Raw genomic sequence first — 15,358 nt, 5'->3', positions numbered from 1 at the left:
TACATGGTCCAGGTGGTGGTGCGGGAATGCATGGGCCCGGGGGAACTCAACCCTCTCGTCATCAAAAAAAAAAAAAAAAAAAAATAACTCGAGACATAAAACTCATTTAACTAACAAAGTCCAAGACCATCTTCAATCCAACTTAACTTGATCTGACACGGTTTGTACTTTGTACCTAAGCTTTGTCAAGCTCGAGATTAAATCGACCATAAACTACTAGACTAAAACCATTGTCATTTATATATCGGGATTATCGACTTAAAGTGACCGACACAACTCAAAACGATTGATTTAAAATCACGTTTATTATTATTTACATTAAATTAGAAAATTGTCAAATGCTCTCTTGTGATTTTTTTTAGCAAAACTTTTTTTGGTTTACTAGTACGGAGTGCTAATTTGCCAAAATAATTGTATCTAAAATAACTCAAAAAACCCCAAACATACAAAATATAACCGACCCAAAATGACTCGGTTTAACTATTTAATTCCAAAATTCAATTCGAATAATCCGTTTACAAAGTCTTTGACTCTTATGTTATAGTTAACCATTTTGATGACTAGTCTAACCTAAAAGATTTTCATCTGCAGATCAAACTCATCAAAAACAGAAACCTGTGATTCGTTGGGTCCCACAATCTACTATTTCATCGCATATCCAATCAACAATATCATGCGACAGAACTCACTATCATTACGACATCTGTACAATTAACGGCTCAACTGTCCTGGACCCCACCACTTCAACATTCTATACTTTCGGGTCAACCCGGCCCACTTACCATTTAGCCAAAATCCGGCCTTACCCAAGAAAATTTGAGATCTCTATTATGTCCAAAATTGAGGAAGTGAGTTTACTTTCGGGCCCGTCAAGCCCGATTTGCGATATTGTCCATAATACCGTTGTGTTTTTAGTTTAGTGGTGGGTATACCGGTAATTTTTTTCATGATTTTAATGAAGGGTTGTTACCTTTGTTTGTTACGGTTGAGTCGAGATTGTTGTTGGATCGGGATGTTACGTTGGTGATTGGGAAGTCGCGGGATTGGTGGGTTCGGAAGTACGGTGATGTACTACGTGGATTTAGCGTGCATCCGATTGTTAACCTTGATAATGAGGCTAATGCTCATTGTTTTAGGTCCGTTACCGTTGGGTTGATATCTCATGGGTTTATGACTATTAATCGACATTTGTTGCCTAACAAAACACTTGTCGATTTCCATAATTTTCTGAATCGGGTTTATTCGAATGCCGATTATCCGATTTATCGGCATCCAACGAAGCGGCCCAGGTTGGTGTTATTGAGTCGGACGGGTAATGTGGGCCGGGTGATTCTAAACCAGGCTCAAATCAAGACCATGGCAGAACAATTGGGCTTTGATGTGACTATTTTTGAGCCAAAGCCCAATACATCAATGAGGGAAGCATTTGGGCTTATGAATGGAAGTCATGCCTTGGTGGGGGTCCATGGAGCAGCCCTAACACACTTACTATTTCTTCGACCCGGATCCGTTTTCATTCAAGTTGTACCCATCGGGACGGACGAGGTAGCGGAATTATGTTACGGAAAACCCGCTAAGGAAATGGGGTTGGACTATAAGGAGTATAAAATTGGAATCGACGAGAGCAGTTTAGTCGACAAGTATAACAAATATGACCCGATCCTTACTAACCCGCATTCTTTCAAGGAAAAAGGGTGGTCCTTATTAAAAAAGGTGTACTTGAAAGAGCAAGATGTTGAACTAGATTTGATTAGGTTTAGGAAATACTTGAAAATGGCATATAGGAAAGCTAAGAGATTCATGAAAAAGGCTGGCTAGTGACGACATTGTAAAGTGTGTTTATATAATCATACTTTTTTTTTCTTTTTTTTAAGGAAATGAAACTAGGTCAATTGTAATCGACCCATAACATCTTCACGGATGAGACCGATAATTGATAAAATAAATGGCAATGATCGTATCCTATCCTATTCTACTTATCGTACTTTTTCCTAATTATATCCTATCCTACTTATATACAAATGGCAATGATTGTCAAAGTATAATTGGCTTTGTGTAATTTTGAACCAATAGAAATATGTCCTTGTTCATTCATTGTATGATTTTTTTAGGGTCCTGATTTTCGCAGTACACATTTTACTCAACACAGTACACTATTGACAATTGTACCCCTCTCATTTCCCCTCTCATTTTCCCTCTCTAATCTCTCTATCATGTTTTCTCTCTAATGTTAAAACATCAATTCATCTCAAAATTCACAAGGCAACTACTTAGGCGGTTATCGACATCGAGATAAGGGAGTAGCCGGCCGCCGGCCGCCGGATTGGTCGCCGCCGGTGGTTGTGCATCGGGATAGTTTATGATGCGTCGTCATTGGTGCGTCGGCGTTGATGCGTTGGGATAGGGGAGATGCGTGCTGACATGGTGGCGGTGCGGTGTTGATGACGTGGTTGTGGTAATTATGCGGCGGTAGTGATGGCGGGTGTGGGCGGCGGATGATGTACTACACAAAGTAACGTTGTTTTGCATTTGCCTCTGTACAGTGTACTACATTTATTTTTTATATTTTTTCCTTTTTTTTTTTTTTTTTTAGTTTGTAATTTACTCAACGTAGTAAACGTTCTACTGCTTGTAATGCGACATTATTTACGATGACTAGCAGTAACGAACCCCAATAAACCCATCATACTACACCTTAATTAATTTAGACCATAAACCCTAATTAGAAAGAAAACTATAATAAAAAAGTAGTCAAATTAATAAGTAATATAAGATTAACGGATTAATTACCTGTTCGTCACTTAAATAATCGCTCATAATTGAAGAGTTTTAATGTTGTTGAAGATAGTTAAGGTTTCAATACTAGAGAGAAGAAGAGAGAATTAGGTTTACTGTGTTTTTTTGTGAAGGGCAAACAAATGGAAAGTGTGGTGTAAAAAGTACTATAATGAGTAAAATACGTACTACGAAAATAAATTGCAATTTTTTATATATATAAATGTGGATGATTTATTAATAATAAATCATAATATATTAATATTAACAGTAATTATATTAATATGAATATTATTGACTTTAATAAATATAATATTAATATAATAATAATAATGAGGATGATTAATTAATAATAAATCAATATTAATAATATTAATATAATAATAATAACATTGATAATAAATAAATAATATTAATAACATTGCTAAAAACTATCAAGTTTAAGATGAGTAAAATTGAAATGAGCTGAATTTAGTGGAGTTAGACTAAACTGAATGAAGCTGAGCTGAGCTGAACTGAATTAACTTGAGCTGAACTGAACTAAACTGAATAGAGCTGAGCTGAACTGAAGTGAGCTGAAAATAAGCCAGAAAGAACAGGGGCAAAGTCTAATTTGTTATTAACACTCTCACAAGTCAAGTCTTACTTTTTCCGTTTTTTTTTTAATTGAACTAATCTATTTGATGTTTGGACGTGGCCTATTATCTCGATTGATCATTTAAAATATTATTATATTTTCTTTATTGATACCTTTACACTCTGTATATACATATGACTTTTTCCTCTTCACCAAAACTCTGACTTCTTTATCCTTAGCTTCCCTCTCTTCTTTTGAAATACTTTCAACATCAGCGTAACCCTTCTCTCTTTTCATTTAAATTTTCAAGTCAATTTGACTTTTTTTTATAACGGCTAGTATTCAAAAACCCTAAAATTTTCCCCAATTGAATTTCAATTAAAAAATAGCACTTTATGAAAGCATGAGGTTCGGGAAACGACAATCTTTTGGGCTAAAATTGGATCTTTAGGGAAAATCGGTAGATTCGATAACGGTTGACTATTATGGGGAGCCGATAACGATTTCGTCTGAATATCGCAATAAAAATCACGATCCGGGAATCAATGATGTATCGAGCGAATTAAAGCTTGATTTTTCCTGTAAGGCTCAGTTGAAGGGTGTTGGTTTTTTCAACTTGTTTTGGAACGGTGCATTCAAAAATCGTTGTAAATTTGGTAATTTTGAATTTACGTTTTATTTATTTTTTAAATATGAACTAGTTCTATTACCCGTGAAATTCACGGGGTTAGGTATATGTTGTCACGTTGATGGTGTTATACAAGCCCAGATTTGCGGTCGTACTGAGCCTGATGACAGAAAGGGCTCGTAAGAAAAAAAGTTTTTGTTAATTAATACATATATTGACACAATATATCGTCAGAGTATATTTTCCACAATTTTGTAAACGTTTAACACGGATTATTAGTATTATGCCACGAATATTGCTATGTTTATTAGTGTATTATCACGATTATTTTATTACGGAATTACTTTTTCAAATACGGAATTTACTCTTTCACATACTCTTTTTCATTAACTTTCCATATTATACCCTTTTCTTAAACTTGGACAAATTAATTATAAGACTATCCCCAAGCAAGGTCACCGACTGGGTCGTGACCTTGCCGGGTCACGCTAATGACTCTTTAAACTTGGATTAACAACATGAAATTGGTGACCTTGAACAACTCAGGGGCAACCCATGACCCTGAGTAGAGAAAATGTTAAAAGTTGGTGACCTTACACGTGGCGTATTTCTATTGGTTTACAACATTAAAAAATCAAAAAAATTAAAAAAGTACAAAAAAAAATTGCAGGCTTCTCTGCTGTTCTGCTGCATAGCTGTTGCCTTTTCAGGCTTTCTTCCTTGTTTTTCTTTATGCCAACTTCCTTCCCTTTCCCCAAGTCCTTTTAAATTTTTTCATCCATAATTTTCTCAACTCCTACCATACAACCATAAATATTAATTGTGTAGTAAAAATATATGTAAAAAACAGTATAAAAGAAGAACTAAAAAATGCAAATCAATAATATTTTTAATCTTCTACCTAAAATAAATTACAAACATAAAAAAAATATAACTCAAACACTTATATAATTCTCAATTTTCAAATATATTATGGATTTAAACGAGTTTGATTTTTCAAGTTATGCTATTGACGATTATTCAACATATCAAGACTCTCAAAATTTCGATTTAAATCAAAGTACTCCAATTCCCACTTTTACGGAATTAATTTCGGATAGCCAAAAGAATCAAAATATCGATGTTTTTGGAAATCAAATCTTGTTGTCCGAACTTCAAACTCAAGAATTTGTATCAGAAACCCCCCTTTTTTGTTCAAAAAAAAAATCATTAGCATCCACAAAAAATCAATCCAATTCCAAAATGGATGATCAGATTTGGACCGAAAAGGAGGAAGAAGCTCTTATGTCCGCATGGATTATATGTAGTACCGACTCAATACTTGGAAAAAACCAAAGAACCATCACAAGATGGAATGATGTATTTGAGCTATATGAAAAAAGTCGTACGGAAAATCAAAATCAAAATAAACTTGGAATTAGGAGTATCGAGGGAATGAAAAATCGCTATAAACGACTCAATACAGCTGTGAGTAAATGGGTTGGTTGCTACACACAAGTTCTAAATCGACCACCGACAAGCGACACTAACATCAACGACGACATAGAATTAGCTCAGAAATTATTTCGAAAGGTGAATAATGGTAACGATTTTACTGACTTTTATGTTTACGATAAAATCATGAATAGTCACCCCAAGTGGAGCTTACAAAAACATCAATTTGAGCTCTCTGGAAACTCTAAGTCGGGTTCAAAAAGGTCAAGGTCGGAAATGGATTCTAGCCCTTCTAGTGTAAATGTCGGGACCCCGTCTAGTCTAATTGTTGGAACCCCGTCTAGTGTTAATGTTCCAACCCCGTCTAGTCTTAATGTCGACGCAAGTTACCGACCCGAAGGACGGGAGACAGCTAAAAAGAAGCGGAATGGAAAAGCACCTGAGGTCGTGCCTGATTCTATGTTAAGTGCAGACGACCGAGAAATAATGGAGGGAAATAGGCTCACTACGAAAGAGCAAGTTGATTTTCGGCAAAAAAGGCTTGCAGCTGATTTTGAAATCGAACAAATTAGAATTCAAAAAATGAAAACAAAAATGGAGATGGGTTGGTTGAACACATTGCTCTCCCAACAAAATATAAACCCGAAAGATACGGACTATAATGGTACGGGCTATAATATGATACGGACAAAATATAAACCAGGTTCGCTTAATGATATTAATGTTCTTGAACGTTCTCCACTCTTTAATGACGTTTTAGAAAAATCTTCCCCACCTGTTAATTTTTCGGTTAATGGTACGGACTATAATATGGGATATTATCTTGCTGATGGTATATATCCTGGTTGGGCAACATTTGTTAAAACAATTAATGCGCCACAAATTCAAAAGCATAAGTTATTTGCAGCTCGATAAGAGAGTTGTCGAAAATATGTGGAACGTGCTTTTGGCGTCCTACAAGCTCGATTTGCGTTCATCAAACGCCCTTGTCTTCTTTGGGATCGAGCTAATATGGGGAAGGTTCTTATGGCTTCTATTATTATGCATAATATGATAGTTGAAGATGAAAGATAAACTTATCTTAACTATGAAAACATAATCGCAGAGTTCAAAGAAGATAATCCGACTTCAGCTAGTGATATCCATATGAATATCATCGTCTTAGAAGATCGCCTCAAGAACGATTCATAAAAATTCATGGTGAGATTCGTGATCGTGCCACTCATAACGCTCTGAAAAATGATCTCATTGAGCATATTTGGCAAAACTTCCGTAACTCGAATTAGTTTAGAATGCATTTTTTTTTATTTCGTAGTATTTAATGTTTTTTAAGATCGTGTTTTTTTTTTTTGAATTATGTATGCGGTTTTTTTATATGTCGACTCATGCTTTCAATAAATTTTATTTATTGCCAATAATTTTTTTTTAATGTACACTATCAAATTAATTTACTTAACATATTTGAGTAGAATTTATTTTAAAAATGAAAAGAATTACTTAATTGTAGTATGTTATTAAATAATAATTGTAAAAGTAAGAGAAAGGTTTTGGTGGGGTAGTGAATGTGGTAAATGATTGGAAATGTTGGAAAGTGAAAAAATGATTGGGTTGGTGACCCAGGTCGTGACCTTCTGCTTGGGAGGGTGAAAGTGGGTCAAGATTAATAAGGTGCGATTAAGAGGAAAAATTTTGGTGACCCGATTAAGGCGACCTTTTTCCCTAAAATTGTTCTAAAAACTTGAATGATAGATTATAATTCCGGCAACTATTAACATGTTTTGTCGAAATTATTAAGGTTGTTAATTATTGAAATTAATTATTTACTTGTTTGTCAATTGTTATCAATACAGGCGTGGTGACCGTTTCTCCGCCCCTTACCCACATTAATTGCAGCGAACGATGATAGTGCTTTGGTGGAAAGCATCCACCGGTGTCTCCGCCCCCTTACCCACATTCTTAAGAGCCTCAAGGAGTGCATCCTGCTGCTCGATCATACGGGCTATCTGATCTGTGGACATCTCAGTTGCTTGGATATACGCGGCTGGCCTCTTTGGCGGCATTTTGAGCTGATAAGAAGCAAGGAAACATAAGCACAAAGCCTACGACTCAAAATATAAACGACCCTCCGCCAAAGAAACACTCGGACGAGTATAATATAATACTCGGTCGAGTATGGACTAATCGGTCGAGTATGGACTACTCGGTCGAGTATGGACTACTCGGTCGAGTATGGACTACTCGGTCGAGTACCACTAGTACTCGGCCGAGTTTTCCACTCTAGAAGCAAACGTCAAATACTCAGAAAATATACTCGGTCGAGTATGGGTGATACTCGGTCGAGTATGCTCTAATACTCGGTCGAGCTGACACAACCAGTAGCTACTTCTACACACACCCCAAACAACACTCGATCGAGTGCTTGGTTACTCGGCCGAGTACCCTATACTCGTTCGAGTACCCGACCTACTCGGTCGAGTCATGCCAAAAACGAGCTACTGTTATATGTAAACATACCCTACACATGCTTTTCTACCATTATATATACATACGATACATCACTACCCTTTGAATGCCACATAATAAACACTTAACATGCCAACACATTCCATGCTTCAAAATCTAATTTCGATAAATCTCAATGCATCTTTCACATACTATCATATTCCACTTCTTCCATCACATCATCCAACTATTGAACAAAGTTTAAGTTTCAAGTACTACACACACACATGACTCAACATACAACAATTCCCCTCCCCCTATGTGACCGGCTTAAGATCGTAAGGGCCTTAATGCGACTCCGGGACGTCTCCCAAGTCTTTGCGGTAGCTCCAAACAACTCTCCCCATATTCATTTTATTTAGACTCCCTAAGTTCATTGGGTTCATTTGTTTTTAGGTGCCAGAATCGTCGCTCTGATACCACTTTGTAACACCCCCATATACCAATGTATTTTACCAAGGTCCACCCTAGCATGATAGACTATTACCATTTCGGTTGCCCGAGGTTAGTAGATCAAAGTTAACAATCCAAACACAATTATTAAAGTATAAAAGAATAAGGTTTACATATTCTCCAAAACCAAAATCCAAAGTACAATTGTGAAAGTCTAACTAAAGAGTTATGGATTCTAAGTACCTAAGAGGGGGAGGGAGCGAATTAGGTACTATTGTTAAAATTTCAACTTAAATCTCTATTGTTTAAAGATAAGTTGACGAGCAATGTTAAGAGCAAATGGATACATCAATTAAATGAAATGATTAAGTGAGTATCAAGGAAGCTCGAAGAAACAAGTGATGTTTGAAGGTGACAGTTGTTCTGACTGTTACCCGATGATCTTAGTTTATGAAGTGAAACAGAAGACCGGGAGTGACAGTATCCAGAACTGTTACTAATAAAATCGTAAAATAAAAACGAGTAAATAAGTTGCAACGGAATAAAAGGCGAGGAGATAATCAACACAACGATTTTGAATTGGTTCGGCCGACACTCTAAAGGCCTACGTCCAATCTTCTTTTATTGATAAGTGATGTAATCTACTCCGACTACTTTAAGACACTAACAACAAAAGGATCAACAACCTACTCCGGGTGCGACACGAGTTCTAAGACTACTCCGTCTATGAACTCTGTCCTCTAACTAGAATGTTTACAAACCAAGTTTCCTTTGACTGGTTCTTTAAAAGAATTGAGAAGGACAACTTATTGTTACAAACTTTTCTAGATGAGAGAGTACAATACTATGAGGCAACAATGATTTCGACTGACACACTTGAAGACTTTAGAAGATTTTTGCAAATTAGAAACTTTGAGTTCTTAAAACTGATTTTGCAAAAGCTTTGATTTCTCAAGTAAAAGTCTTGATTTCAAAGTGAAGGGTGGTGCTCTTTTTATAGAGGAAAAAACGGATGGGTGCAAGCTAGGGTTTGTGGTCAAAACTTTTGGTTGTGAAACAAAAGTGTTGACCTTCCCAAACTAGCATCAAAAAGACTTCTTTCTAAGAAGCAAAAAGGAGAAAAGAGAGTTTGAAACTATCCTTAAAAAGCTCTTGTGTTTTCAGAAACAAAGAGGAGAAGACATTAGCAAGAAGACAACTCTTGTTAATAGAAGAAAGAACCAAACAAAGTTTCATATGAAAACAAGCGAAGGCGTATCATCAAAGAGAAAATCTTTTGAAGTACTCTTTACAAACCTCTTTTTAAAGACCACCCTTCTAAATATTTCAAGTTAGAAATCTGAAATATGAAAGCCCATTTTGATAAGGATGAAATATTTGAAATGAAAAAATTTGCTTCAAGTGTGATGGGTCAAACGAGATGGTCAAGCATACTACTACCCGTTATAAGTAACGGTATGCCTGACTGTCACTACTACATGTATTTTATTCTTTCATCTTTTACAAAGATTGACCAAACGACTCTATGTCTTGGGTAGCAAACACTTGACGATCCTTGAGTGATTAAGACTTGCAAATAGATCGATTAAACCTGAAATAGTAAACTAAGAAGGCACAAGTTAAATGGGCATGTCATCATCAATTAAGAGAACCCAACACTAACAACTAGAAATTAAAGCTAAATCTCTTGACGGCGGAAGCTAGACTCGAGTGGTGACTCCCCATGACTGCCCCATAACTAAGGCACTTCATCACCTGTCACAATCTGTTCACCATCCCCGAATGAATCACCACATATTTTACAAACAACAACGAGACCAGTTACTGTATAACCGAGATAAGACAAGTACGAAAGACAACAGTGATCGTCATCCGTCTCCAAGGTGGGGGACCGCAACCACACCCACCATGGTCTCGCTCATCAACGAGCAATAATCCCTGTCCCTTAATGTGCACATCCCCTCCCGTGACGGGTTCCACAGAGGGCAACTAGCGTGTGAAGCCACTCCCGCAAGTGACTCCACCACAATCATCACAATACCAAAACCAACATCACATCACATCATCACCAACATCAACACCAACATCAACACCAACTCCAACATCAACATCATCACCAACACCAACACCACCGATGATCACAATATCAATCACACAACAATAATTATCACATACATCTTAATTCAATTAAACAGTAAAACTGAGTAGGAAACTCTACCTTAGCACAACTGCAAGAGACACAAGCAATGCAATCTAGAACGGCTCCTCTACGAAGTCCTCACCTAACAATAATCACATAAACAACAATCACCATATGCAAAACCCCTTTTTCCCAATTCACAACCAAGCCAAACCCTAATAGATTAATCAAAGGAATAATGAAATCAAAGACTTACCGACACCTACGATAGAATGAGAGATGAGAACTTGTTAACAATCACACACACTAGGGAGAGACTTGGAGAGGATTAGAGCGTCGTTGAAGTGTTTAGGTTTTGTAAAATGTAATTAGAAACTGATTAACGCGTTTTATATAACTCTAATCATCTCTAAATCAAACCGTGAAATAACACCCGTCAGACCGGATACTCGGTCGAGTACAGAGTATACTCGACCGAGTACGCTCTACTCGGTCGAGTATTCAACATACTCGGCCGAGTATTCTTGGGCAGTAAGCTGACCAGAATACACGACATCCCTTACTCGGCCGAATAAGCCATATTCGGCCGAGTATAGGCTTAGGAAAATTTTAGTATTACAATTGGTGCTTAGTGGTGGTTGTAAAGGGTGGAGATAGGAGGTGAGGGAGGAATAATTACCTCCATATGAAGGTAATGCATTACTAGGGAGGGGGGGGGGGGGGGGGGGGGTAGAGAACAATTCTCATCCCTTCCCTTTATTTTTTAGTTCATTTTAGCTTTATTACTGTTACGGGTGTAATTCCAGAGCAGATATTTGTTACCACTCGTGGCTCGTAGAACGATGTCTTTGCTTGAATCCTCCTTGCGGTCTCCTGAAACGATGAACAAACTGAGGGCTCGGCTTTGGCCGAGCGTACTCACTCCGACGCTCAAGTCAGTTAACTTAGAGAGGTAAGTTGCTGTTATTTGGCTAAGAGTATAATGTAGAGAGATAAGAAAGATATTACCAGATGAATAGTGGTTATTAGGTTAAATTGTGGATCCTTTCCTCAATGAAGGTTGAGGAGTATTTATAGACCTTCACCTTTTGTCACGTAGTGGCCAAATGGCCAAATGGCTAGCAGGTGAAAAGACCGTTCTACCCTCGGCCGATGGACCTATGGCAGGCCGACCGAGGGGTCTTGGATATGAGTACGCGGATATGTGCCCCGGCTGGCAAGAACCAGGCCGAGACCCAGGTGACAGGCCGATGGGTTGCATCGGCTAGACTGTCTAAGTCGTTGACTTTGCTGTGGATATCTTTGACCTTGCTCAATGTGTTGACTTGGTCAGCGGTGCAGAATATGCCCCATCAATTACCTCTTTAATAATTACTCTCATTTCAAGCGAGCCCTTAGAGGGAGCATTTATAGAGAGTTCTAAACAAAATATATCTCTTTATCTATGAGATTAGTTTTTATTATCCTGATTGACTTTAATTGCCGATACATTATCTACTAACATTTTTGAAAAAAACTTACTTAAAACAGAACATTGGGGCATGAAATCTAGTACTCCCTCCTATTCGGGGTTTTCTTCCCCTTTGATGTGGGCACAATATTTTAGGAGATGATTAAAGAATGAATAAAGGAAAATGGTGGGGGTTTGTGAATTGGAGAGATGAATTAAATAAGGAATTGTGAGTTATGTGGGGTTTGTGATAGGAGAGAGGGTGAATAAAATAAGAGTAAAAGTTGGGTGGAGTTTGGTAATACGAGAGAGAGATGAATAAAATAAGAGTAAAAGTTTACAAAATAAGAAAGGGGAAGAAAACCTAATAATCCGTTTAAGGAAATAAGGAAGAAAATAGTGAATAAGAGGGAGTATTATAATGAGAGTGATTTACCGTTAAGATTGATATATTTGGCTTAATAACGAAGTAAATAAACCAAATAATGGTTAAAAAACTAATTTTAAAATGGTAATATCGAAGTAAGTGATAACGTAATCGGACATGTTAATTACCCGAGCCAAACCCAACCCGACCTGATCAATCATTTGACCTGAAATGACCCGGTCTGATGACCAACTCAAGCAAATCCATACCCTAATAGTTCGATTTCTCCTCTTTTCATCCAAAAGTTACTCAATTTTTCTCATACAAGTTATGCCCGTAAAGTGTTCGATGAAATGCCTAAACGAGATGAACGCTTGTACGTTGCGTTCATTATTGCTTATAGTAAGCAATGTTTGTACAGAGAAGCTCTTGATTTGTTTTATTCAATGCGTTGTGAAACTACCCATGTCACAAATTTCACTTTTCCGCCGGTTTTGAAGTGTTGTTCAGCATTGTTTATGTTGGGGTTGGGAAAACAGGTTCATACTTTGATTGTAAAATGTGGGTTCGAGTCGAATTCTTTTGTTCAGACCGGTTTGATGGATTTGTATGCGAAATCTAATGACTTGGTTTCGGCTAAATTGGTATTTGATGGCGTTTTAGATAGAGATCCTACAATGTATAATTGCTTGATTTCCGGGTACTCGAATTGTGGTGATGATGTTGCTGCAAAGATGTTGTTTGATCAGATGACTGAGAGGACTGTTGTTTCGTGGACTTCGATGATTACTTGCTATGCTCGTAGTGGGAAACACCACAAAGCAATGAGAATGTTTGAGTTGATGCAATTGGAGAAGTTTCGACCTACTGAACGATCTTTGGCGACTGTTCTTTCTGTTTGTGCCGGTCTTGGGGATTTGAATATGGGTTTGAAGCTCAAGAAGTATATTTATGATAACAATATGTCGTCTAATATGATAGTTTCAACTGCATTGTTGGAAATGTTTCTGAAATGTGGGGCCGTTAATGAAGCGCGTCAAGTTTTTGATCGAATGGAGGAAAGAGATATAGTTACATGGGGGTCTATGGTTTCTGGTTATGCTCAAAATGGGAGATCAGTCGAGGCGTTGACATTGTTTGAGAGCATGCAACGTCAACAGATTAAGCCGAATGATGTGACTCTTGTAGGCGTCTTATCAGCTTGTGCTAAATTGGGTGCAGTAGAGAAAGGGGAAGAACTTGGGAACTACATAGAGGACGGAGGTTTCGACTCAAACGTATTTGTTGCTACAGCTCTTTTGACCATGTATTCCCGGTTTGGAAATATGAACAAGGCTTGGCAAGTGTTTGATCGAATCCATGAGAAAAATGTCGTTTGTTGGAATGCAATGATTACTGCACTAGCTTTCAATGGCCATGCAGGGGACGCGATTAATCTTTTCCTTGAAATGGAGAAACTTTGTCTGTCAACGAGCTTGGCTGGTGAGGTCGCTGGGGGCGGTACACATACACATGTGAATACCGCCTTTCTAGCTCCTTCTGCTCAAAACAAGGAAACGAACAAGGCCGGGTTAAAACCAGATAATGTTACATTTGCTTCACTACTAACAGCATGCACCCATGTTGGCCAAATCGATATGGGACTCAAATTCTTCCATAGCATGCGCAGAGACTACAATATCGTTCCCCAGATTGAACACTATGCTTGCATTGTCGACCTCTTTTGTCGAAATGGGGAGCTTAATGAAGCTTATGAGTTTATATGTCGAATGGAGGTCCCACCAAATGTTGTCATATGGGGCACTCTATTGAGTTCTTGCAGGAGCAATTCAAACGTAGAGCTTGCAGAGATCGCACTAAAGAAGCTAATAGAGCTAGAACCTGAGAATTCGGGTAACTATGTCCTTCTTTCAAACATCTACGCCGATACAGGTAGATGGCAAGACTCTGAGCAAGTTAGAGATCTGATGAGGGTAAAAAATGTCCAGAAAAATACAGCATGTAGCTGGTAAACTGGATAAAATATTATTTTGGGCAAGCATATATGATTCCTTTAATTTAAAATCTACTCATTTTTGTTTGGTTTTTTTCTCTAATGTGTGCACACATTAATAAATCAAATATGGTAAGATTCACAACATATTCTCATGATAATTATAATTATAAACTTAACTTTACCATAATTAGTGAGAATATTCTATGAATCTTGCCATAGGGCACACGTTAGAAAAACCCTTTTTTGTTTATATTACTCTGGAGAAAGTCCTGCTTATTGATTTTGTATTTTTAGGCGATCTGAAAAAGTAGTTCAATATCCGATGCAAAAATAATACTCCCTCCTATTCGGAATAACTGTCCAATTTGGACAATGACATGAAAATTAATAAATGGAGTTAAAATAATGAAAAGTATTGTATAGGGGTAAGAATATAGGAGTTAAATAATGAAAAGTATTGAATATGATGGTTTAAGGATGATTGGGGGTGGTAAATAAAGAAAAGAGCCAGGGTAGAAAAGTAAAAAAACAGGTCCAAATATGACAAATAGGACAGTTATGTGAATAGACGGAAATAGTAAATGGAACAGTTATTCTGAGTAGGAGGGGTACTAATAATATTACAATCAGACGAGCTCGGTCATCAATTATCTTGTTTTTGGCTATTCAACTGGTTTTTTTTCTCTATATAATCAAGAATCAAGACTTCTAATGTTCCTCATCATCAAGGTAATTTAATTTGTTAGATCATGATTATTCCTTGTGTTTTTATTAGTTTCGGATATACTTGTGCAAAACCGACTTACATAAGTATATCGATCTTACAAAGGCTTAAGGTCTTGACTCTTTAAAGCGTCACGTACTGAAGTTTTGAGGTATTGGGAATATTATTTAGACTTGACAAACGGGTCAACTGAGTCGGATTCGGGTTGTGTCAATTTCGGGTTTGCAAGAATTTGGGACGGATCGGCTCGGGTTATTTCGGTGCAGGTCATTTCGGGTTAACAAATAATAATCAGTTTGCAACAACAAATATTCAGAACGGGTTATATTCAATTGGGTCAATTTGGGGTCGGGTCAAATCCAGGCGGTGTCG

At 37.3% G+C, this 15,358-nt stretch overlaps 1 protein-coding gene and 1 pseudogene across 1 annotated transcript; both read left to right on the top strand.

The window, feature by feature from the left end:
- The first annotated feature begins 466 nt into the window (after nt 1–466).
- On the top strand, nt 467–1,818 carry LOC141600178 (xylan glycosyltransferase MUCI21-like; annotated as a pseudogene).
- A 10,449-nt stretch (nt 1,819–12,267) lies between these two features.
- Nucleotides 12,268–14,480, top strand: LOC141602356 (pentatricopeptide repeat-containing protein At1g08070, chloroplastic-like). Its single transcript, XM_074422652.1, has one exon. It carries the CDS (start codon nt 12,620–12,622, stop codon nt 14,276–14,278), a length of 1,659 nt encoding a protein of 552 aa, XP_074278753.1. The 5' UTR covers nt 12,268–12,619; the 3' UTR covers nt 14,279–14,480.
- The last annotated feature ends 878 nt before the right edge of the window (nt 14,481–15,358 follow it).

This window comes from Silene latifolia, chromosome 9 (assembly GCF_048544455.1).
Source record: "Silene latifolia isolate original U9 population chromosome 9, ASM4854445v1, whole genome shotgun sequence".
Taxonomy (NCBI): Eukaryota; Viridiplantae; Streptophyta; class Magnoliopsida; order Caryophyllales; family Caryophyllaceae; genus Silene; species Silene latifolia.
Note: the sequence above shows the minus strand (reverse complement) of the source record. Positions and strands in the feature narration are given on the sequence as shown.

Bases quoted from the DNA above. Each gene is read 5' to 3' on its own strand.
- LOC141602356 (XM_074422652.1), top strand. From the start codon at position 12,620: ATGCCTAAACGAGATGAACGCTTGTACGTTGCGTTCATTATTGCTTAT.